The sequence below is a fragment of the Triturus cristatus genome, chromosome 3_2, assembly GCF_964204655.1.
Source record: "Triturus cristatus chromosome 3_2, aTriCri1.1, whole genome shotgun sequence".
NCBI classification, from domain to species: Eukaryota; Metazoa; Chordata; class Amphibia; order Caudata; family Salamandridae; genus Triturus; species Triturus cristatus.
In genome coordinates, this window is record NC_140584.1 from 78142766 (window position 1) to 78169086 (window position 26321).

General features: G+C 41.4%; 1 protein-coding gene across 1 annotated transcript in view; it reads left to right on the forward strand.

Annotated features, from left to right (window-relative positions):
* Window positions 1-26321, forward strand: part of LOC146856835 (uncharacterized) — a 499318-nt gene that overhangs the window by 179902 nt on the left and 293095 nt on the right. Inside the window, exons 6-8 of the mRNA XM_085647270.1 lie at window positions 3604-3692; window positions 12691-12847; window positions 20363-20440. Coding sequence (XP_085503396.1) covers window positions 3604-3692; window positions 12691-12847; window positions 20363-20440 — 324 coding nt within the window. The remainder of the gene's footprint in view (window positions 1-3603; window positions 3693-12690; window positions 12848-20362; window positions 20441-26321) is intronic.

A 26321-nucleotide genomic window follows, 5' to 3' on the forward strand; every position in this document is an offset into this window, starting at 1 on the left:
AGATGCAGGTTCTGCAGTGGAACCTGAAGTTCCAGTGGGCACAGCATCCCTGAATCTTTTTGACATGGTCCAGATCTCAAAGGGGACTGCAAAGGACCTGTAGTGGTAGCTTACGAGCGGCAATTTGGTTAGCAGCTGAACCTTTCCTTCCCCCAACCAGATCTGACAATAGTGACAGATGCGTCACTCCTGGGATTGGGTGGCCATGGGATGGCTAGTGCAGGTGTTCGGCAACACCACCGCCATTTGTTACTGCAACAAGCAGGGCGGAGTGGGGTCATGGATCCCTTGGCAAGAGGCCCTTTGTCTCTGTACATGGCTGGAACAGCAGGGCATATCTCAGGTTGTTCAACATCTGACGGGCTCTCTAAATGCAGAGCGGACAAACTCATTTGCAGATGTCTTGCTGATCACGAATGGCACCTCCATTCGAAGGTTGTGCAGTGGGGAGAGCCGTGGTTCGATCTGTTCACCACCAGTGAGAACGTGCAATGTCAGTTGTTCTGCACCCTGTAGTTTCCAAGACGGCTCTCGCTTGGAGATGCTTTTTGTCTCAAGTGGAGCTCAGGCCTCCTGTACGCCTGTACGTTCTCAAGAGGATCAGGAATGACCGGGCCCAAGTCATGCTTGTGGCTCCGGATTAGGCACAGAGAGTCTGGCATCCTGAGCTGTTGAGCATGGCCATTTGTTGTCCGATCAGGCTGCCCCTTTGGGAGGGTCTTCTGTCGGAGCAGCAGGGGTGGGTTCTCCACCAGAACCTGTCACCACTCTGCCTTTTTTCATGGAGATTGAGCAGCGACATTTGGCAGCTTTTGGCCTTCCTCCTGAAGTCTGTGGTGTTATTTTGGCAGCCAAGTGTCCCTCCACCAAAATGGTTTACGCCTGTCATTGGGTAAAATTTGTTCCATGATGTACAGAAAGACACATTGATCTCCTTTCTGCCACCCTTTCTCAGGTTCTCCTGTTCTTCCTTTCCCTTGCCCAGCAGGGTTCCACTCTGAAGGACTATATCTCAGCTATTTCAGCTTTTTTGCGGTCGCCTGATCAGCCATCCCTATTTAAATCCCCTATTGTACATAGGTTTCTGAAAGGTTTACAACATTTGTTTCCACCTTTGCCCTTTATTATGCTCAAGTGGGACCTCAGTCTTATCCTCACTTTCCTTATGGGCGCTCCCTTTGAGCCCCTGCACAATTGTCCTCTCAGGCTCCTTACCATCAAGACGGCCTTCCTGGTAACAAAAGCATCTGTCCGGAGGGTCGATGAGCTTCAGGCCTTGTCATCCGAGACTCCTTATCTGAACATCCACCTAGATAAACTGGTGCTTGGTACAAGGGCTTCCTTTCTCCCGAAAGTGGTCACTCTATTTCACGTAGGCCAATCCTTCTCTTTGCCTACTTTTTACACTCCACTTCTTTCCTCCATTTAAGAGGAGTGACCGCCTGAACCCAAAAAGAGCGTTGTTCTAGCTTGATCATACACGAGATTTCTGGTTGGACGCCCAACTCTTCGTGGGGTATGTTGGAGGGAAGAAAGGATTGGCTGTACATAAGAGAACCATTAAACAATGGATCATGCTCTGTATTAAAACCTGATTTGTATTGGCTAAGAAAAAACACCCCAAGGTCATTCCAGAAGGGCTAAAGCTGCGACCACTGCATTAGCTTGTGGAGTTCCGGTCCTGGACATTTGCCTGGAAGCAAATTGAGCTTTCCTGCACACGCTTACCAAACACTACTGCTGGACAGTCAGGGCCATAGGAATGGGCACTTTGCCCATTCGATCCTGCCTGCAGGACTTCCTCATGTGCAATTGGACTGCAGACCCACCTACGTGGAGGTATTGCTTGGGTTTCTATTCTAAGGTAAGAAATCTGCAGCTAGAAGTCTCTATCAGATGAACAAGTTACTTACACTCGGTAACACCTTAACTGGTAGAGACTCTAATAAGCGGCTGATTCCTTACCGATTCACCCATCCTACCCATTCTGCGAACGGATTTCTAGGAACAGGGCTTTCCCTTTTCTGGGCTCTAGTTTTCAACACCAGTTATCAGTGTACTTTGTGGCTCGCGAGGTAGCAACTCTGCGACTAGATAGTCAGATAAGGCGTTACTGAAGGTATGTAACTTGTTCATTATGTAATTTCTTTTTTGAGGGCATGTTTGTGGAGATGTGTATCTATATATTCACTATCGAAGTCTTTGTTTTTATTTCTTGATTCATTTATTATGTTATCAAATTATAAATAAATGTATAGAGGCTAATTTGCTTCTTTTGTGCCATAGTCTCGAATTTGTGTGTTATGGAAAAATAAGGTTATTTTAAAAGATGTTTTTGAAAAGTTATTTTACAAACATTATTACCACATGCTAAAGATTGCAGTAGCCTTGCTTCTGAATTGTTTTGACAAAAGTGTGAAAACATTTACATAAATTATGAAGCATAGGCTACTGTTACATTGTGGAATTCGAAGAGTACAGCTCTGCTCTTTTCTTAGGAGAGTATAGGCTGGGTGACGGAGCAAATACTTTTTAAGCATTCCACTCTGCACAGCAGAACCAAACATAGGCTACCTTCACGCCCTTTATTGCATGAAATAGATATTTAAACTTCACAATTCTATGTGAGCATTTTGAGCGATTTTGTTTGAATGGCATGTGATACAAATCAAACGGTTTCAAGAGAACTGTTTAAAAAATACCTATTTGCACTGAAATACACATTGGTTTAAATCATTTGGGCCCCCATGTACGAGGGAAACGTTTTACGAGTTCCTAGTTGTTACTTTTTGCGACTCGCAATTAGGAAGTCGCAAAATGTGATGCACTAATGTGTCTCAGACACATTTAGCAATTCCTAATGGGGTCGCAGTAGACCTACCTCATCAATATTCATGAGGTAGGTTGCAATTTTCAACTCACTGGAAATTGCTGAAGACACAGGGGTGATGGCCTGCCGGGGACAGCAGACCACCATGTCTGTGTTTGCTTTTAAATAAAGCAACTTTTTCATTTTGAAATGCAACCCGTTTTCCTTAAAGGCAAATAGGGCGCGTTTCAAAAAGAAAAATGAAATGTTTAAGTTTCAATTTTTAAAAGTAGGCAGTGGCCCTTGAGACCAACCGCCTGCTCTTAAAAATCATTTTCATTACCATTCACAAAGGGTGGGGATCCCTTCCTGTGTGCAACTGGCTTACCACCTACTTGAAGTAGGCGGTAAACTGCAAATGTTTTTCAACCGCATTCTGGTCGCAAAACATTTATACGTTCCCCTGTGACTCTCTGTTAGGAAGGAACGCCCTTGACACGCCCCTTTCTAATACTGACTCACAAACCCTATTTTGCGGGTCGGTAATAGGATACCGACTCACCAGATAGGGTTAGTACATGCCTAAAGACTTTTTAGCAGTCGCAAACTGCCCGATTCTCCATTTGCGACTTCTAAAACCTGTCATACACGTGGCCCTTGGCTCGAACTACATGCTATTCCATCCAAATTATTTGAATTATTCATCACCAGGTTTGCACCATCAGATTTTTGATAGTGATGTTGTTTCACATTCCATAACTGTGGATAACTGAAATTATCTGTTTGTTTTATAGGAAGGTGATCTTACTATTTATTATGAGATGGAAAAGGGGGAAATGACTTCTTCCAGGGGTATTGTAGAAGTGTGTCCTGACACTCACAGGTATGAAACAAATTAGTCATTGTAATGAATATGTCGTTAGTGTTCTGTTTGTTGATGCATTCTTATGTTGAATATAGTCCACAGAAACTTTTGGTTTTCTTATTTAAGTTTTAGTAACATTAGTAAAAGTTTGATGGAATTGGGTTGGTTATATTTCGAATATGTACTACAGAAATTTCAACCTACCCGTATACTGAAATCAAAAATTAACCACCTCTATATCCTGCAGGTAAGCATACGTAGGGAAGTATAGATGTACTATTTCACATTTACTTAACCTGACAATATAGTGCAAGTTAATATAGTGGACTCCATGGATGCACTCGATTTTTAAAAATATTTTGATAGCACACCATGAGTGGTTAGCATTGCTAAATCAGTGTTTTAAGCATCATGGGCTCCCTTTATGATTTTGCCAGATTTTGATGTGGCCATATGGGGAGCCAGAATTTCTAATTCATGGCAGTATCCTTACACCACAGTCCAGCAATTATGCAATGTGTCCCTGGAATGAGGAATAGCCACATGATTATTCCTTATTCTGGGTACAAACCTAGCATTGGTTTTTACATTTATTGGGGGTCAAAGCCTTTGACATTTTCCACCTGCTTCAACCGGGACAGAAATATAAATGGGACAGGGGTGGAAGTTTAAGGGTAGGGGGTTAGGACAGGCCAGACAGGGTAGGGTCAGTCTGGAGTTGCGTTGTTCTACTCTGGATGGGTAGGGGTGCACTCAGCCCGGGTCATCCATGAGTGACTCACGGCTGTCTTTCCTCAGGATAGGGTCAGAGGGTATCGATCTACTGTAGATTCTGTCAGTGACCCAGGGCTTCCTTCTTTTTCCAAGTATGGACTCGCATCTGGCATCGCAGTTCAGGGGACGACTAGGGAAGGTCGAAGGCAGTCTGCTCTCCCGTGGAGGTGTTGAGGCAGATTGTGTGTCTTGGCTGCAGCCTCTGGTGCGGGGTTCTGGATAAGCTGGGTGCGTACTTGCATCTGGCCTTGCTGTTTGGGGGACTGGGCTGAGGAAGACCTGTTAATTGGGAGAGCACTGTATGCCACCCCGTTGGTGCTGCAAGGTTCAACAGGAACTGGCCTTTGCTCTTGCCCCTGTTCTTGCAGTATTTTCCGGGGTGTGCAGCTTTACCCAATAAAACCATGCCCGGGGTCTCCAGAACTTGAATTACCAGGTCTGGGATTTAAAGACCAATTGATGTGGGACCCAGAAGCACCAAGATACTCAGAATTTCCTTAGCTGGTGTGACCATGGGGATACCGCTTCAGGTCATTCGTAATGATGGCCATAGTGTTTTTTCTTAAAATGAAGATATTTGTTTTGCTATGCTATATGCATTACATACATAACATGACAGTCTATTGAGCTGAAGCAGTGAAATGATGACAATGACATGACAGACCACAGTTCTTTTTTATTTTCAGTTTTTTAATATATCTTTTAATCGACTTGTAAAAAATTCACAAGCATATGCGTTAAGCATATACAATTATTAGGCACCACAAACATGTTTCTCAACATTTCCTTCCATACTCCAGCATTAGACAATTGACCAGGATTACACATTTACAGGTTCTTTTATACGATTTTGTGCCACACGTAGATCAATCCATCAGCAACTCTTTGCTTTATTCTGCTGTGTCTCCTCTATATTGGGACCACTTCTCCCAATTCTTTAGGTGTTTTTGAGGGCCTTCGCCTGGTTTTGGAAATTGGAAATTCAAGGATGCTAGTGATATCCAGCTCCATTGGAGAGGGAGGCTGGGTTTCTCCAGTTCTGTGCAGAATCTCTTTTGGCCAACACCAGACCCTACCTTAGTAACACCTTCTCTACCTTTGTGCTTTCCTACTCTTCTGAAATGTTTAACTAGGCTAGCTTGGGGTCTTATTCGATCATGTGACCTAGGGCAGTCTTTAATGTGTTAAACAGGGGTACCAAGTGTGACTTAATGATCCATGAATGACCATAGTGTGTGTAGAAACTCTGATACTTCTGTTCGGCATTTGAGGCAGTTTGAGTCCAGGCTACGCTGCAGTATCCACAATCAGTGCGGTGTTAATTAGATCCTATATAGGTATATACATTGCAGTATCTGGAAATTATAGCATCTTCTCTCGGTGCCTTCAAGGCAAACATCCATCCTTCATTCTTATAGGGCTTCTATTTATGCTTCCCATGTTTCCCTTAATTTGTGGAAAATGTCTGGAGTGTTAACGCCTAGAGTTTTTATAAATCTGGGAGCTAAGGCCTCTGTGAGGCAGTTGATGATTACCATTTTTAATTAGTTGGCATATAACTTGATATATCTCCCTAATTTATCTGTCCATATATGGGTTATTTGGAGTAGGAGGTTCTGAATAATCAGTATAGCAAGTCCTATGTATCTTCTAGGAACCGGAGTGGTAGGTGGATGTATAGCTTTTTCGGTATAGACATCAAAAGTCACTGCCTACATGATGATTTTCTTGTAGCATAAGAACATATGCGTTGCACTGCTTTGCTGCTTTAAAGAATGTGCGTCTCTTTATTTTGTTTAATAAGCAATTTGTATTCCATGTGATACATCTGAACCTTTTATGAGTGCTGTCTAGATATGGTGTCTGTTTGTAAATATGGCTTTGGGAATCTGCATTTGGGTGTGCCATGTGATGTAAACTAATTCATAGATTAACAGTAAAACATTTCCGCCCACCCTCCACATGCTTCTGAATCTGAAGCATCTGTGGAGTAAACTCACACTACTGGTCCTACCTTCAGGAGGACACCAGATCATCTATATGCCTTATGTCCTCCCAGCTTAATTCTGTGTAACTGAAATCGTATTTCAAGGATGTACCCTGGTTCAAACCAAGTGCTGCTATTATCCTTACTTGTCACTTAATAATACCTATAGGTTCTTTGCAGTGCACAAAAGCTAAGTTCCTCTGAACCCTCCCTCCCTCATTCTCCAAGCCATCCTCCTCTAAAAATAAATGTGTAAAAGTTGTGCATCAAGGGTAGATGGGTGTTATTTTCTGGAAGGAGTTGAGAGCATGGGGGATAAGGATTTGCGTAATATCGTTCTTCGGACCAATATTATTCTGCAAGTCTGAGGCAGACTATGCTACCATATCTTCATATTGTTCTACTCTTTCCAGTGTTTGTGAGTTGGGCTCTACCTGTTCTTCAGTTTCAGAGAGAGTTGAGTTTGGTGTCCACTGGACTCCTCAGTGGACTGACTTGGAGCGTTTTGTTTGTTGTTGCTGCAATTTAGTCTCATTGGTTTTTCCAGAATTGTATTCGATCTAGTGGTTGTGGTCAGGCAGGCGAATCGTCAGACCTAGTGTCAAGATTTCTTGTGTACACCATGATGATTATTATCCAAAGGGATTTATCTAGAATTGTTCCTATTACCTGGTCTATTTTAACGTGTTCTTCTTTGACCTTATAATTCATAGGCAGGCTTTGGGGTTTAGGCCACTCAATCACTGTTCGGGGTACGAGCCCACTGTGCTTTCTGGGAAGCCTAAGAAATGTAAGTTATTTCTTCATACGCATCCTTACACATCTTGCACCCTATCTTCCGGCAATTAGGTTGTAGCGGACAACTGCTGACTGCTTTGTTGGGATTTCACGCTATTCATGAATTTCAAATATTCTACCTTCGGCCTCTAATTCTGTAACTGCCTTTCTATAGTCTTGGCAGAGTAATGCCTCCTCCTGAATTGTGGCATAATGGGCTTGCCTAGAGGCCTGGATAGCCTATATGATTGTGTCTGTGTATTGTTTGGACCCCTTGTCCCAAAACTGCCCGTCCATCTCTCAGGTGGCTGGGTTGTGCCTATGTCCGATAGAGGTGTTAGACTGCGTACATTTATCCAGTGTGCCTTGTTTAGGGCCTTGAGTGTATTTCTCTCTCACCATAAATGAGTTTTCTTCTAACGCTGAAATCAAGTGATACTAAACTGGAGTGCAGCAGCGGTGTCATCAGCTCTTGTATTGGAGTATGGGCCTCACCTTAATCATTTGTTTGAGTGCCTCTCCTACTGGGCTGCTTCTCTCTTATTCCTCCGAATCTCAGGGGCTTCCCACAACCCCCTGCACACCATCGATATATGATGGCACCATAGTGGCTAGGGAGGGTTAGGCGTGCATTGAAATTCTTTCTCACCTTGTGTCGACTCACCCCGGGTCTCTGGGGTGACTCGGTTTCTTCTACAGTAGCCACAGAGTGGAGCTCTGCGACACACTGTTACTCAGCTCGGCTCAGATCCAGTGTGGATCTCCTCCTGTCAGGCCTTATCCTCTTTTGTTCTAAGTAGTCTTGATTCTGAGCATCCAATGGCCTCTAACTGGTTCAGGGGCTTGAGGTATGTTGCCTCATTGTCACCTTGAACCTCTGTTGTATGTATAAATGCAGGGAGGTTGCAAGTTGTTGCAGGTATCTTTTGGAGCAGAATTAACGTGCATCTGTCATTGTGGCCGAGCAAGCCACACCTCATTTTATTTTAATTTATGTTATATTTTTCAGTGAAAAAAGTACATTCACAAAAGTTTCAATCCCGTTTTATTGGGGTTTCACAAACATCAGGTGTCTATTGTAGCATGTCAGTGTGGCTTAATATACAATCTAGACTCTGTACTGTTAATTTTCAGCAATCTCTCACACTTCTGGCAAAGGGTAAAATATGGACCAATCTGAGTCCTTCAATAAGCTTGTCCATACCTGATACAGAACCATGTCTCTGCTAACCTTCCTAAACCATTTATCCCAAAAGTAATTACAGGAAGGTTTGTGCCTTTTACTAGTCTGAGTACTTGGGGAACTGGGGCTTGCTGGAGTAACAACCAGGCTTGCTTCTTTTGTTTTTGTTTCTACTTTCATAATTTTCAGTTTACAGGTCAGGGACAAAGAACACCTTATTTTCTTCAAACTTCCGGCTTGCATCTCTTGTTTTTTGCTTCTACTTGTATACTTTTTTCAGTTGCCAGTTACCTTATTTTCATCATACATAAATGGAGATGTTATCTTCATGACTGTAAAGTTGGCATCTTTTTATTGTATTTGTTATCACTGATGAGCATGGCGTCTCCCCAGTCTCCATTGGAATATTTTGCTTAGCATCTTTTAACTTTCTCCCCTTTCCCAGGTCCCAGGCCCTCGCTCTCACTGTTTTCTCCTTGTTTTCCCCCCTATCTTTTGTGTTACTTCTCCTTGCTTTTCTCTCATATTCACCGCCTTCTCCTTGTTTTTCCCCCCGTTTTAGTGTGCCTTCTCCTTTTCCCTATTTTCACTGCTTTCTCCTTGCTTATTCTCCCGTTTTTTGCGCAGCCTCCCCACGCAGCTCTGGACAACCACCTCACTTCCCGAATTCCTAAGGTCCCTAATTAACTGGCTCTGCGGATGAACCTTTGGGACCTGCAAGCACCTGTATACCCTATCAGTGATTAGCTGTGCTTTACAAATCCTGAGGGATTGATTGATTTCCTAAATAATTGCAACTTAAGTACTTTGTAGGAGTGGATAGAACTCACACAGTTTCACTCCGTAGAATTCCAGGGAACTACATGAAAACTCCGTAAGATATCGTGGAGTTCCGCAAATGGTTGGAAATCGGTATGTCACGCTGCTTGCACTGATTTTTAGCACCAAAGCTTGTTTTGCGCTACAAAATCAATGAGAATGACACCATTTGGGCACTGCTTCTTTGCTGCCGCTCGAGTAGATTTTCTACTTGAGCGGCAGCTTTCTCACCACGACAGTTTGTGACCGTCCACTTTGAGAAAATCTTGCCAGGTGCCTGAAAATTGTGCTTGGGGACATCAATTCTAGCTCGCCAACTTACTCTTGAGCCGCGTGCAAGAAATATTTCCAGTACGCAGAGGTTGGCAGAACTTGGATGAAATTCCGTGTTGCGCATGCGAAGCAGAATTTATGGCCCACCCCTAGCACTTCTCACAGTAGTCTAACCATGATCTTTTCTGGCTGTTGACATCCACGTTTTACCATCAGTGAATAATATCCTCTGTTCATTGCTTTACATCTTACAGATTTTGCTCAGATCATGTTATGATATAAGATAGTCAACATCACAGAAAAAAGTGTACTTTAAAATAAATCTCTGAACTGAGATTGTTAATGCAAGATGTGACCCCTAGATTACGCATTGCAATCCATCAACCACCACTTGCTGCTAGTACAAGCACTGTTTTCTGCAATCTCATACATTTTCCAATGTTACAAAATAAGACGGCTCCAGAGTACAAATCAGCGTCACTCCCAACTTTTTGTCTTGCACATCACAAGAGAACGGTGCATTGAAATAGAGATATCTGTTTAGGACAAAGTTGAGAAAATCAAAAACTCATACCCATGAAAATAATTACATCACCTGAGATACTTCTATCTGCTTCTCCTTCCTTGTCCTTTTAAATCCAGAATGTCTCCTCACCATATTTTCACCACAAGTATTCCTAGTTGGAGATCAACCATTATCACCAATTGGCTGTAATTCCATTCCTTGGCAAAACTCCTGAATATATTTTTTCTTACTAAATTTAGTCATTTTCATCCTTGATCCTCTTCATTGTACGTTTCTACCTTAATACAACAGCAGCGTGGCAGTATTATCTATCTTTGGCAGTCTTATCTACCTAATGGATTCCAATGGCTGAAACTTCCTGTACATTGTCAAACAGTCGCATCAGCAACAAGGTGATGGTTTGAATGTTTGAATTAATCTCAGCCACTGCCAGTCACCACAGCCGCATTCCAGTCCATCATTTTTTACCCACCATGCCACTCTAGACAAAGGTCCACCTTATGCAAATACAGTACCGACCCTGCTCCTCATGGGACCAGTCCGTCCCGAACTGCTACGCCATACCATCTCCAGAAAGAACCACAAGCAATCTCAGACTGGTTTAGACATACTTAGGTCTCATCAGTAAATACAGCTTGAGGTCTGTTGCACAGTGAGCAAGGTACCTGTTGCACTTAGGGCATAAACTTCAACATTAACAACAAGGTGATGGATGAAATGCTTGAATTAATCTCAGCCACTGGCAACAGCTCTGACATTACCATCCCATCGTTTCTCACCCACCATGAAACACTAGGCAAAGGCCAGCCTTCTAAAAGTCAATCTCGACCCTGCATGAGAACTGGTTGTCCTAAATTGCAAGGCATGCCCTCTAAGGAACCACAATCACCCCATACCAGTTTTGACCTTATTAGGTCTCCTCAGTGAGGTTACGGTTGAGTCCTGTGGCACAGTCAGTGCAGGACCCACGTCTGGCCATATCCATTGCACTTAGGGTGTAAACTGCAACAACAGCAAGGTGGTGACTGAAATGCTCTAATTAATCTCAGCCACTCTCAACCACTCTAGCTGCATTCCAGTAAAAAATGTTCTCCCACCATGCCACTCTGGACAAACCTTCGCCTTCTACAAATCTGAACTGACCCAGCCCCCATTAGAACAGTCCATCCCTAACTACCAGGCATGGCTCCCTCCAGATGGGACCACAATCACCCCATACCAGTTTCGACCTACTTAGGTCTCATCACTGAAGTTTAGCTTGAGTCCTGTGGCACAGGGAGCACGGACCCACATTTGGGCATACCCTTCGCACTTAAGGCCTAAACTACTACAACAACAAGGTGATGGATGGAATGCTTGAATTCACCTCAGCCACTGGCAATCGCTCAGTCCGCATTTCAGTCCATCATTTTTTGCCCATCATGCCACTGTAAACAAATGCCCTCTGTATGCAAATCAGTCCCGACCCTTTTCCTCATGGGAACAGTCCTTCCTGAACTGCCAATCAAGGCCATCTATCACCTTGTTTCTGTATTGTGAGCTTTATCTCAGCTTGAAAAGCATTGCCTGCTGATAACTTGCAGAACTACAGAGAATAAGTTTGATGTAAAACATGAGTAATTCGTTTTGACTGGAGCATGTTTCACTGAAACATGATGATTCTTAGTGAATAGAAATGTCAATTCTGGTCTAAGAACGGAGATTCTCAGTGATTCATAAAGCCTGTTTCATTTTAAGATACAGATAATGGAACTGTACTATCACAATTTACCAAGCGAACACTAGGACATCGCGGCTCTGTGCTAGGGAGATTTTCAGTGATTTGTAATCCTGCACTTTCGTTATATTAAAAATAATTTCTCAGTGGAGAAAATTCTTCTCTACACATTAGGTTGGTTCTTTGCCACTTACCAATACTAAAACCACAAATACAGAGTCTTAAATTTGCTGTATATTTGCAGGTGGATGGAAACTGCCTGCAAAAGATTTAAGAATCTTACAAATTGCTTAGTTTGTGGGAGTTCCTAAAAAACTTTTGCATGGCTGCCTGCACCTCACTGTTCTACCACAGTTTCCCACTTGTATCTGTATTTTCCATCTCTTACCTAAAATGGTATAGAAAAAGCTACCATGGAGGCATACCTTTTAACCTGAGTAACTGGATCTTGCAGGGAAATCCTGCTCTTGTAAGTCAGGCCTTCCCTTTTAAAACCAATATTCGTATTTAGCTTTTTTCACACTCATGAGTGAATTGTAGATATTTTCAAAGTTTGTCAATTGTGCCTACTTGTATTAGTTTGAGGAATTACTTTTGCATGTGCCATCTCTTTTACACCCTCTGCACGTTATGAGCTACAGATTGGGAACATTTTGAGCTATGCTTTTTGCTCTGCTCTAAAGTAAAAAAGACTGTCATTATAAAAGTGGGTGTCTGAAAAATCATAATACCCATACCTGTGGGAGGGTTTAGCTATATTATTGGTATGGGTTTTATTGGAAAGTGTTGAATGTATATTGTTCTTGTTTATCTAACCTTGTACATTCAATATAACGACAAATATTTTTTTATGTTCGATGTGTCACTTGTGAAATATTTCTATTTTACGTCTTGGCTGAAAACAAAAATAGAGCTTTTAAAACGGATTCTTATAACTAACCAGTGTGAATGTTTTTACAGGATTACAAAATTCATTGAGAAACCCTCCCCGGACATGACCAATTCTAGGCTGGCCAGTGTTGTGTTTTACTGCTTGAAAAGACAGACACTCGGAACTCTTGGACAGTTTCTAAATCTCCACGAAAATGTAGAAGACAGAGTTTTGGGAAAGTATATGGTACTATTTATTTTGTTTGACTTTTTTTGTGATTTGTACAGTGCTGTCATTTTATATTATTTTTTTAGAGTTTTATATGGTGCGAACTCGACCCGAAGATATTAGGTATCAGAGCGCTTTACATGAGCACCAGTTTCCTAACACAAGGGCACATTAATTTTTTTGTTAGGCACGGGGAGTTTAAGTGATTTGCCCTGAATCACAGGATGTTGAGCATCCCTGTGGAGACTCGAACCCGGTTCCCTAGCTTCGAGATTGACCGCTCTAGCCGTAAGGCTACATCCTCTTCCCTTTTGCCTGATAAACCTCTGTAGCTCTGCTACTGCTATTGCATTGATGTCTCAGACAGCTGTGGCCCAGATTTACAAAGGTTTGCCTGTGAGCAGATGTCTTACTTCTAACTTAGGTGTGACCTACTATTGAATTTGTTGGAAAAAATTTGAGAATCAGACCCTTTATGAAAAAAACGTGACTACCACCATTTAAAATGATCTTACTTTTGACCTGGCTAAGTGATTTCAGTTACTTGGTATGGCATTACCTATGGATTTTAACATGTCAGCTGTTTCAAGAGGACTTTCCAACACTTTGCATTGACTCACTTGATGGTTTTGGTTAGCAGCTTGGGGCACAATAGGGTTCATGTGTCTTATGCAAAGTGTTCCCTAGAATTCTGGCTCTTCCTTCATCTTATCTAGAGTTTGCCTTCAATATATGGTGCATCTATATGTTTTACAACTGGCTTCACTTGGAATGTTACTCCAACTACTTAATTAATTTAGATTTAGATGTGCTACGGGCTGTTACTGAACCAGGATGTGCAAATTCCACACCAATTGATTTCCAAACTGTCATTTATTTTGCAATGCAACTGAAGTTCCAATAATTTGCATTGCAAAATGTACATTCAAAGAGAGGCGCAAAATCTCTTGCATCATCAAAATTAATGAGGCAGATAGTATTTGCAACCCTCTGGAAGGCTGCAAACGCAGGGATGAAGACTCGGATGGCCTGTTAACTTCACATTCCCACCATTTCAATTTTCTTTAAGTAGCCTGTAGGTGCGATTTTTTTTTTTATGTTGGCAGGCTGGAGAGACATTGGCAGGAGCTGGCCCCTGGACCACTATCTACTCCCATCGAACACAATCTGCTCCCACGTAGGTCACTGATACAAAGGGATTGACAAGGTAGTCGATCAATATTCACATTTGCAGCTGCAGCTTAATCAAAAACTCCATAATTTCAAGTAACACCAGCATTTTATGGCCACCTTCCCAACAGGGCAGCTTTCTAATATCACTTGACAGAAAGTGGAGCATATTCATAAATGAAGTCTCTCAAGTGTCCAGTGCACACCTTTAACAGGAACCTCCCCATTATCAAAGAGGGAAGTGGAAACATAAGCTTAGTTAATAATTAATCACTACACAATACCAGTTCTTAACGCCTGACAATTGGGCCGTGTCTGTAAGCCTATGTCAAACCAAACATCATCTCAAGTCCAATTATAGGTAAGCATCTCATTGGGCAGTATGTTCCATTAATGAGCATGCCTGTGGAAGTCTAGAAACAATTTTGCTACCAAGAGACAATTTCAAATCAATGCCCTATTACGTTTGACGTAGATGACATCCCTGTGAGTATCAGACTAATGCAGCAATTGCCGTAGCCACTACGAAAGAACACCCCTGGTTATCCATAATAGCAAAGAGAAAATCTCACCAAAGCATTGCCTGTGGCTCTACAGCATCTTCAGCACCTATTTATTTCGTAGCTATATGTAAAGAAAGCATGGTTGGTGTGTACCACCAATTCATAATGTACCTCATTATGTTTTTCTTCACTGAAAGCTTCCCATGGATTTGGAAATATTGTCCTAAAGGATATCCTAATCCCAAAATTGGATCCCTCTCAGGTAATCCATCAGTTTTCTCCCTCTTCAAAGATGGCCATGGGTACTTGACTCATGGTTGTATTCTTTCCTATCGAACCAGCCCCATTAGTGCTGCTGGAGTGTGAAATGGAGAGTGGATTTGAGTTCTAGACTGGGTCCCGCAGTACTAAATTCTTAATGGAAGACCTTCAAATTCCTCTAAATATCAACTTTTAAATATCGACCTACAGAAATATTGAGTTGCAAATATCGTAGGGACAGAATATCGAAATCAAGAATATCGACGACCAGAATATCGACCTTAAGGTAAGAAATATCGTTTTTGTTAATATCGAAGTTAGTAATATCGATAGCAAAATGTATTTTATTATGTATTTTATAATTATTTGTTATATATTTTTTGTTAGGTATTGTGCTTGTTTTTAAATATATGTATACATTTTGTAGAAGTTAGTAATGTTTTTTTAAGTAAATTATGCGTTTTAGTACTGTAGCAGGTTGTGGGTTTATAGGGGAATAGGTTGGGAAGTAATTTAATTATAGTAAATGAATTTATAATTTTTAGTAATTATTAATTTTATTTAAATTATGCATTTTAGTACTGTAGCGGGTGTGGGTTTATAGGGGAATAGGGTGGGAAGAAATTTAATTATAGGAAATGAATTAATAATTTTTAGGAATTATTCATTAATTTTAATTAAATTTTGCGTTTTAGTTCTGTAGAGGGTTGTGGGTTTATAGGGCAATAGGGTGGGAAGTAATTTAATTGTAATTAAGTAATTATACATTTTATTTTTGTGTATTGATAATTAATTTATTTTTTATTAAATATTGATTTGAAATTTTTTTTTTAAAATAACTATTTTTTGGTATTGAAAATCAATTTTTTGCTAATTAATTATTAAATTGTAATTACTTTTTAATAACTATTTTTGGGTATTGAAAATTAATTTATTGCCAATTAATTTTTATTTGGTGATTAATTTTTAATAATTAATTATTGGTGTTTATCATTCATTTTTTGTTAATTAATTATTAATTGGTAATTAGGTTTTATTAATTATTTATTGGTATCGATAATTAATGTATTGTTATTTAGTAATTAAAACATTATTTATTGTACAAAATTATTTTCATTATAAGTAGGTTATTTTTAACCCCTACGCTATCCAACACTTTCCCTACTGTTGCACTCACTGGAGTGGGAATAGTAATTTTTACCCCTACGCTATCCAACACTTTCCCTACTGTTGCATTCACTGGAGTGGCAATAGTAATTTTTACCCCTATGCTATCCAACACTTTCCCTACTGTTGCACTCACTGGAGTGGGATTAGTAATTATTACTTCTACGCTATCCAACACTTTCCCTACTGTTGCACTGTGGAGTGGGAATAGTAATTTTTACCCCTACGCTATCCAACACTTTCCCTACTGTTGCACTCACTGGAGTGAGAATACTATTTTTTACCCCTAAGCTTTCCTACACTTTTCCCTACCGTTGCACTCACTGGAGTGGGAATAGTAATACGCTATCCAACATTTACCCTACTGTTGCACTGTTTGGAGTTGGAATCGTAATTTTATTCCCTCCACTATCTAATATTTTTTGTATTATTTTAGATAATGTAGTATATAATTAATTTTAAAAAGATGAAAAATATATATATTTTTTAATTTGTTACATATATTTATTTAATTTGTATTTATATTATTGTTTAATGTGTATAGATGTATTTATAATTTATACAAAAAAGGTACTAATCAAGTTATTAAAATAATTAATACATATTAATACGTGTATATATTATATATTATATATTAAATGTATTTATAAATTATATATATAATTTTTTAACATTTTAAAATAGTTTTAACTATGTTTATTTTAATTATATGTATTATTTACTTAATTTTACATTATTTTTTAACTTTAAAAAAAACCGATATTTTTAACAACGATGTTTTTGACAACAATTTTTTTTTTGCCGATATTTTTGTACTTGCCATAATGTAGATAGGATGTCGATATTCTTGCTGCGATATTTTTGTAGGTCGATATTTTGACCTTCGATATTCTGTCAGTGATTCGGTGTGGGTACCACAGATCTCTATTCTTAAGGCCAACTTCATCTCCCACAATGCAAAGTTTTCTCTTCTCTGTTACTGAGCTGGCTCCATATAGGCATACACCATGGGTAGGTGGATGCTCAATCTCCTCCCTGTAAGGAAGACATGGACGCCTGATCAGATCAGCACAGGGCTCTGGGAGGTGCACAGTGTCAATCCTTGGGTCCTTGTCTTCTGATCCGGCAGATGGGAGGGATGGGAGAAGAAGGCTCATTCAAAGGATATTGGGGTGTGCACCCTGAAGAAGTGCATCCAAATCTGTGCATGCATGGCTCTGCATTCTGCTCTCTAGTGTAGATGCAGATGTCCTGCATGGTATTACCGTTTTTCGGTACATGCTTTAAGTAGCTGCCTTTCAAGTCTTACATATTTTATTGGTAGTATCAGAGACAGTCAATGATAACGCACGTTACCAAGAACACAACACAGCAGTTTGCAAGTATTTCCCTTGCAAATGCCCCCACTTGGTCCAGCCCAGGAAAAAAGTGTGAAGGAAAGTAAAAAAAAATGAACAAAAGTGCAGCGAGAGAGCAAAAATACATTTTCACCCAACACATTTGCCAAAACAGTCTCCAACTAACCCTGTATAATAGCCTCCTAACCATTAGGCACCAAACACAGTGAGGAGTCCTCAGTCTTGGCCACGACAACTGATTTCTACATGTTGGAGTGTAACCACGCTGGCAGTCCTGGAGAATAGCCCTTTGAAGCATACAGTTCTTCTAAAATGTGTGCAAGCCTCTTGCCACCTCTACCAGTGTAAAGATTCAAAATTTACGTTTGACGATGATCATGCTCAGATTTTTCATAACTACTTAAATACCATTACATTCTCATGACTCAATTTGAGAGGCATTGAGATGTGACTCAGTCTACCAAAGACTCCTACCGATATAATACTTCCTTTATGATTGCTTTTCATATATCTGCAGATGCAGCTGGAACACCCAGGGTGCGGATATCCCCATAAAACTTCTATAGAGCCTTCAAATCAGTTGGTGTTACATATATTCACTAACACCTGACAGATTCATGAGAATTTACTCCATTGTTTCCTGCTGAGCATCCACATGATTATCATATTGGCTCCTCTCTTAGGTTAACCAACCCCTCTACTTAGGGTCCAACTTCCCCAATTGTTCTGAGACACAATATTTAAATATCTCCAAACTTCTAGGTGAAATTGCCCTAAGACTCACTTGTTTCGACCCGACCATTCTTTCTGGTAGGCCCTACAAATTGCGCTCCTCCCTTTAAGGTCAGTATATACTGCACTTATGGAACATAGCAACACCTTGTTCCATCTTACAGGTCGTCTTACATCCTATCATGCTCCCTTCTTCATAACTTCCTTTTATCACTTGTAGCACATCGCACTGTGGGACTTGAAAATCTCTGCTTAAGTCACTTCCTGTCCTCTCAGCTATTTCTCAGAATCAGCTAGCCAATTCAAAATAGCAGGCTCTCACCCATCAGTTTTAATGCAGTTTATGGGCCAGAGAGCTTATTATCCTGCTCATCCCATTGGTGTGGGTGGCCCAGCTGGGTGATCGAGGGGAGGTGCCAAGCACATCAGTCTCTTTATCTTCAGGCACCACGGCCATGTGGCATAAAGTCACCCGAGGTAATAGAGGTATCCTCCCTCCGACTGAATTTCCTCTGTGGGTTTCAAGTTCTAAGTGGCAACTACTTCTCCCTGTGACACACATCCAGATGTAGCTTCAGCACCAGCATATTCTTCCCACATTCAAGCAGTCCCCAGTAGGAATCTAACAGTCCAGCATGACCACAGAAGTCATTCATGGGTCATTCATGGGTTTGCCACTACAGTCCCTCTACTGTTTTCAATGCAAGAGGATAGCTTAAGGCATGAAGATACAGACAGTCATTTCAGCACAATCTTTTCAGTGGGTGCTTCACCGTAATTGTTTCTATACCTCTGACTGCTAGGACTACAAGCTCAGTCAGGGTGGAGTAGACCGCAAAGACAGGCAAGCCTTACCAGGAGCCACAGAAGTAAGCATCCATCTTGGGAGCCACCACTGTCCTTCCCTCAGTAGATCTCTTTTGGAAAGTGTCTGTCTTTTCCAGGCAGCAGCTCAGTATTAATGAACCAGAAACCGGGATTGTTGAATACAATCTCTTGTAGCCTTGTCTGTGGAAATTGTGAAAATAATTTAAAAATATGATTACAAAATGTAAGATTTCTCTCAAGGTCACTCTATAATATATACATAAAAAAAACTTTAAAATGGTTCTAAGGCTGATGTTTACAAAGCCATAAACCAGTTTATGGACAAACAAATTGTTCTGTATTTGATCGCATAATATCTACCCTTTCTCCTTAGGTTCTGTGTTTACCAGAGGACCTATTAGAAAAAGAAAATGTGGTGCACCCTATTACATCAACTCACCCTCTCCCCCCAAGGTGCCTCCACCCCATCGACAAACCAACATTTTTACAAAGCCAATCTATTAATGCTATTTGTGAATTCCGAACGACTTTGAAGGTTTAAAAACAAATTAACATATCCATTCCCATTAAAATATATAAAGTCTTCACTATAAATACACACATTTCTCTCACCCTTTTATGTTCACCAAGATTTTTTCATTAAATTCAGCTGAAATCACTTTCATTTTACATCATTTTTTTATTTTCATAGAGCTTAAGGTTAGTTCGGCGTTCTAATTTCTTTATTTTAAAACATTTTAAATGAAATATTTGGTTAGGATAAAGTTTTCCTTATTGGTAATGCACTTGAATTTAGTATAATATATTTTAATGTAACATTTTCCTTTTTGATGGTTAAGAAATTCATTATGGTGAAGTAAAAAATAGGGTTAGGTATAAAGGGTTCCTATTGTTTTGATTTAGTTCAGTTTAATGTAAAGTTTATTTTTTATGTAAAGGTTAAGTTTAGATAACAGTCATATTACATCTACGGTTAGACATGGTCATATCATTGGGGTTAGTGGTGAAATATGTTGTGCATCAGAGTTGAGAACAGTGGTGAGCTATTTTAATCATTTTAATATATTGATGTGATGATATGTCAGTGATAGGTCAGTATGGTAGTTTGCCAATGTTGTGGTCGTCCAAGAGTTGCCATATATTCCAGAACATGTAGAGCTTATACAATAATATACTTTACACTGTATTAGAATGCTGTTTTACCTATAGTGCGCCATTGCATTCTAGCAACCATAAACATATAAAACGAACAATCACGCCATTAATTCAGTTCACACCATTTGCATCTTTAAGTTCTGACACTTCCAATGTGTTTTACTAAATAGAAAGTACAAAAACAGATGGTTCATTCTGCCCTTCCATTCACTCTTGCCAAATTTTCTTCAAAACCCAGACCTAGTTGCTTAATCATTGCTGTTGTAAAATGCTCTCTTTATTTGTTCTCTCTTTTTTTTGTTTTAAACATAAGTGTTTCTGCACTTGCTAAATATTTGTTCTTACTGTTTTGTTGTAAGGAGTGGCTCATCAATGTGACTGGTGTTCCTGTGTATGGAATGAAACTACCAACCGGTTTCCAGCTAATTGGCCAAGTGGTAAGAATACAATATTGTGGTTTTGGATGAAATACCATACCAGTACTTACTCCAGCCCTTAAAGTAATCAGGTCGGAGAAAGATTGGACCCCGCTCTCTGTGAAATATGCTATAAGGTATCTAATACAGTAGCTGTCATGACAATTATCCATGTGGCTCAGTGGAGAAATCAGGAAGATAGCTTTCTGTCTGATTATGTGCTAACCACACCATCCCATTCAGTACAAATACTCTTTACTAGGTAGTTTTTCAACAAATAAAATAGTAACTCATCATATTAATACCGTAGCAGGAAAATAGTGAGTTCAGGAACTATTGAACGCATATCAAGAGTGCCAGATAAAATACCATAGGAGAAAAAAGCAGGTAACATGAAATTAAATCAAATAGAGTATACAAAAGAAACAGGTTTGCTGCCTGTCCTGTTCAGATCATCACAGTGCGCTTTCATACATGGGAATCGGATCATGTGAGAAGGTGGGTTGGTATATGCTGTCCACTATTTAAAGTGGACACCTTGTACCAGGCTACACAACTCTTATGATGTCAGAGGTCAAAGATAACCTTATTGAAAGCTATCCTAGTGGTAGCTATGGAGAGCAGCCTTCAGGCTTAATCTTGAAGGAATGTAAAGCAGCTTGTTTTACCAGAATATCACCTCCTAAATGATTAAATGAAAGGAGAACCACACAGTGTTTATATCAAAATATGTATTTATTAGTAAAACACTCTCTACTAGTCTCTACACAAGACTAGGGCATAAAGCACACAATACTAAATCAATAGAACATTTGTAAATAGCGAAATACACAGCGGGCTCCAGGGGAGACCGAACCATATACTAAACAAATGGTGTAACAACAACGACTTCAATAGATACAGTGCCTAGAGCACGTAGAATCACTGGGACCCCAAGGAACCACCCAGAAGAGTGACACAGGGAGACCACGGAGGACAGGTGCAGTGACGAAACACAGACGCGTGCTCCGTACAACTCTATGGGAAAGTCGCGGTTGGAAATTTACAAGTTAAGGACACTTCTAAGAGGACTTTGAGCAAACCGTTTGGAACTTAGGAGGTTCTAAGGCCAACCCACCAGTGAGTACCGAAGTACCCGTGTTACCTCATCCTAGAGGAGCCGGGTGCATAGGGGTCAAGTGGTGTCGGAAACCTTCGTCGTTTTCAATGGAGAGCTGCAAAGAAGTCCTGCTGCCAGGAGGGCGAAGAATGTCGAGTGGAATCCAAGCCTGGATTCGAGGTGAAAAGAACCTGAAAGCAGAGGGGACAGAGTCTGGGTAACTTCAGGTGACCAGGGACTCAGTAGTCGAATGCCCACAAATGTCGAGTGCTTCAGGAGTGAAGAAGGGTTGCTTGACTCTGCAGCCACGGGGACCAGGAGATGTCGAGGACAACCAGAGTCCGGAGGTGAGCTGTCCCATGAAGGATGTCGAGAGCTGAGGGGTCAATGTCTGGCTGGAGCATGAACAAGCCTTGGCAACTGCAAGCCATGTGGTCAAAGGAAACAGGTTACGGTAAGGACCAGCAAGATCCAGGGGACTCTCCAAGCAATGGAGAGCCAGGGCACGTATGGAGCAACCAGGTAAGCCCAAGAATTAACAAGGTAACCCTCCCCAGGACCCACAGGCCAACAGACCAGGGATCGCGAGGGGACCTCAAGCAAGTCTGCAAAACACCAGACCACAGAACACTTGTGGAGTGGAGGCCGGAAATCTTCGATGCAAGTACTGCTCGGGGTCAGGACTACACGGAGTCCAATGCACAAGCTCGGGAATCATCAACAAGCATATGCAATTGCAAAAGTGCACGGTTCACAGGGGTTTGGATTGCACGGTCCCCACGAGGGATACTGGTCTCAGAATCGCTGAGAGGGCAGATCGCCCTCAGGGAACTTCGGGAACCCACCTACTGTGTTGCTGAAATCTTTAGAGTCCTCAGGAGCTCGGGAGAAGCAAACTGGTCAGATGCGTTTAGGTGCCTGCTTTAGCAGGGTAGTAACTCCTTTACTCCAAGGGAGATTCTTCAGTCGTCCACCCTCATGCAGGTAGTCGAAGTACTTGGTTTCTTCTTAGAAGAATCTTGTCGATGTAAAATCTAAAGTCCTGTAGTCAGGTAACCCACTTTATACCCATGTGAAGGGGCTGGAAAGATTCTGTGGACCCTCCCAGGGGAGGGGCAGGACAGAGGGGTGGCTACACCCATGTCCTTTGTCCAGTTTCGCACCAGAGCAGGAGCAAATGGCTCCTAGAACTGATTTGAGCTGGACTATGCACAGGGACACCAAATGTGCCCCCAGTGCAGACTTTCTGGAACTCTAAGAGTGCACCCACCCAGCCCCAATACACTTAATCCTGCCTGGGAGGTGGTTACACCTCCCTGTGACAGAATGCCTATTGTCATGCCTTCCTCTGCGCGAGCTTGGCCTAGCAGCAGGAGAGCAGAATCGTGTCTGTGGCTGGCAGCATCAATTTTGTGCTGTCCAGGTTGAGAAAGCTGGTACCAGGTATACCGGTGACCCACATATGTCCCTTCAAAAGGGTGGACTCATACCTCCCACACCAGTTACTGGCGTGGAGGTATGATTCCAAGGTGTTTGACACCAAACACGACCTGTTTCTAAGCAGCCGTTTTAAAGTTAGCATTTACAGCGAGGTTATAATGCACTTAAACATATATGTCTGGCTGCATCACAGACAACCCGGGAGAATGGTCTCCGAAGGCTGCAGAGGGGCTCTGTTCATGCAGGGGCACCCTCTCACGTAAATCCCTGCCTTTAGGATTGTTAAGGCCTGTCATAGGGGTGATTGATAGGTATTTAAGTGTAGTGATTTAAATAGATTTAGTGAACCTATATCTTAAGTATGTGGTGCAAGCAACAGCTTACACAGTCTGCTGTAGCAGGCCGTTTGTGTCAATTTCGATGGCCTCTCAGGGGTGGCATAATACTTGCTTCAGCCCATGGGATGCCTCTGGGGTACCTATGCCCTGGGCACATTGTGTACCATATACTAGGGACTGATAAGGGTACCCCAGAATTCAATCTGGAGTGTACCTAAAGTACATGCATATCAATTTACAGTAGAAAGCAGATAGACTGGGGTCCTGAATAGCAGGATCCCAGTCAGACTAGGCCAAAAACAGTGTAACATCAGCAAAAAGTGGGGGTAACCATAAGAAGCAGATACTACTTTCCAACAGATCACACACAAATAATTCAAGGCATGACAATCAGGGCCAGCGAAAGAAGCCGTTATCAGATAATGTAATCGAGGCAGAGTTCTCTAGTAGAATGACAGTGTCATCGAGACTGCTACAAAGAGTCTGTAGTGTCGGATCACGATATGTTATTGAGAAAAAAATCCAAATTTCCTCAGATTTAGAGACTCTTCATTTGGTTTGTAGATCGATCCCTCAAGGAAGGCAATCATTGTGACTGCCTCAGCCTGGTCAGGTCTGGTTGGCTAAGATGTTGATTTTCAGTTGTGTACAGGGTATTTACTTCACATTTCTTCTTAATCAGTAGTCTGACATTTTCTGCAGGTTGGGAGGTTGTGTAGCACTATTGGGCGGAGAGTACTTCATGGTCTTGAGACATTTTTTGATCATGTGCTTGTTTCCGTTGGGTCTTGCATCCTTAAGCAGCTTGCCATACAGTTTGGGCCAATGCAATAGAGTTCTCATTGAGACCAAGGTACTCTTGCACTTGTTTCCACAGCTGCCTTTTCTCATATCAGTTGTCTGTAATATAGGGTATTCATTCTTCAGGTCTGTGCTTTAGGGACAACTAATTAAAAATCCAGCAAGATGGTAATGGGTGGGTGATTGGAGACACCCATCGGTCATATGGTGCAAGCATCTACTTTTGGAAGAAGTTGGTTGTTAGTAATATGTCTATTCCCGAAGCTCACAATGATGCAGTGATTCCGGATGTTTAATATTTTTTAGCAGACTGAGAATCCTCACCTCTGTGTCTATAATAGAAACTTTCAGACTCAAATGCTAGGAAATATTACTTTCTATCAGTAAACAACCCTGACCACGAAACTGTCACCCCGCATGTTGTTAAAAAGCGGTTGTTACAACAATTGCGTTGTAACAACGCATACCATTACCCACAAGTCATAACAATGATTTGCGGAAGGGAGAGAAGGTGTTGGATTTCAAATCCAACACCTTCCCTAGTGTCCACACAGACTGGAGTTGGAATAGTAAATTATTCTATTCCAACATCCAGTGCGCCCCTACCTAGATTCTGATGCAGGTCCACAGTCACAGCAAGCAGTCGTCACAGAAGAGCCCCATCTTGTGACCTTTGAATTATGTTGTCTATATATTTCTAAATATTAACTGGATTCCAGTGACCTGTGGTTCTCCACTACCTGTTTCAAAAGCTTGGCGCAGCACCAAGGCGCAAATGGCAACCCAATGGGGAGGACTACAAACTGCATGTCAGCCCGTTCTAGATAAACTGGAGATATCTCTGAGGAGAAGGAAAATTGGGATGGTCAGGTAGGCATTTTTGAGGTATAACCAGAAAATCTATATCCCTTGGACTAAGGCATCCTTGAGGAGGGGAATCCCCTCATCTTGAAGTGTCTGTAGAGATTAAAGTAAAATAGATACCTCAAAGTTCTCATTAAGGGAAACCCTTTGTCCTTCTGTGCCAAGTATACATTGCTTATTCCACCTACTCAATCCACGGATTGGTAGGGAGCGCAGGTAATGGCATCTTTTTTGGATGAGCTTGCTGACTTCTAAATCTATCAGATTTCAGTCCTGGCAACACAAAAATCATAGGTCTGAAAAGATCGGTTTAGGTTGACTAGAGGTAGGATTCTAGATGAACTACCATCTCTGTCAGAACCCGAGCATCCAGGGTTAGGGCTTGTCAGTCGTGACAAGTCACTTGCCTTGTACCTCAGTTTTACTTCTAAAATAGGGTTGACTGTCAATTGAGAATCTTGTTTGAAATGCTTCCCAGTTGTGTATATGCCATCTACAGTGCTAACGAAACAAAGAGTTTTCTGTTTGGGCAAGTTAGAGATCACTGGCTGTCTTCCTGTTGGCAGTCCGGTCTCCCTCCTCCACCCTCACCAACCTAACAATGGAGTGTAAAGGGAGTAGTGGAGTTTGGGGGTGTTTATTAACCCCTTCGACGCTCATGACGGAACGGTTCCGTCATGAGCGTCGGTTGAGCTGTGCTCATGACGGAACCGTTCCGTCATGACCACGCCCGCGCAGGTAACGGTCAGCACCGCGGGGGAATCCGCCCCGCATGGAAGGGGTTAAGAGGGGGATCAGCACGAGAAAGAGAAAGGAAATAATTGCATTCTTATGTAGTGCTTAATGAAAAATTAGTTCCCAAAATATGAGCTGTGGAAGGATACAAATCAGCCAATGAAAAGGATGGTAAAGATGGTAAAGATGCTCAAGGGAAGGGACAACCACAAGAGGAGGATGGCTTAGGAAAGCAAGCCATTGAATATAATGAAAGTAATTGACAAGCAAACAAATATTCAACTATAGGCATCCTCTGAGCTCACTGCATGTTTAGATAAGCCCACTAAAGGTATTTCTCAACATGACAGCTTGTGCTGGTGAGAGCTAAAATACCTAAAACAAATAGAGTTGCGGGCCACAATGAAAGGAGGACAATATATCAGTGCAGGTTGTTGTTATGCTCTTTATTACTCATGATTTTGGTTGTTGAATATACTTTGACTTGTGTCTTTGATTCAGTGTTGGTCATGGATGGTGCAGTTCTTATACTTTGGTATGAGCTGCTAATAAAATCGGTGAAAAGAGAATAGCAGAACTCTCGCCTCCGGCAATGTCTTAAAACTGGTGGAATCTCTTAGCTTGT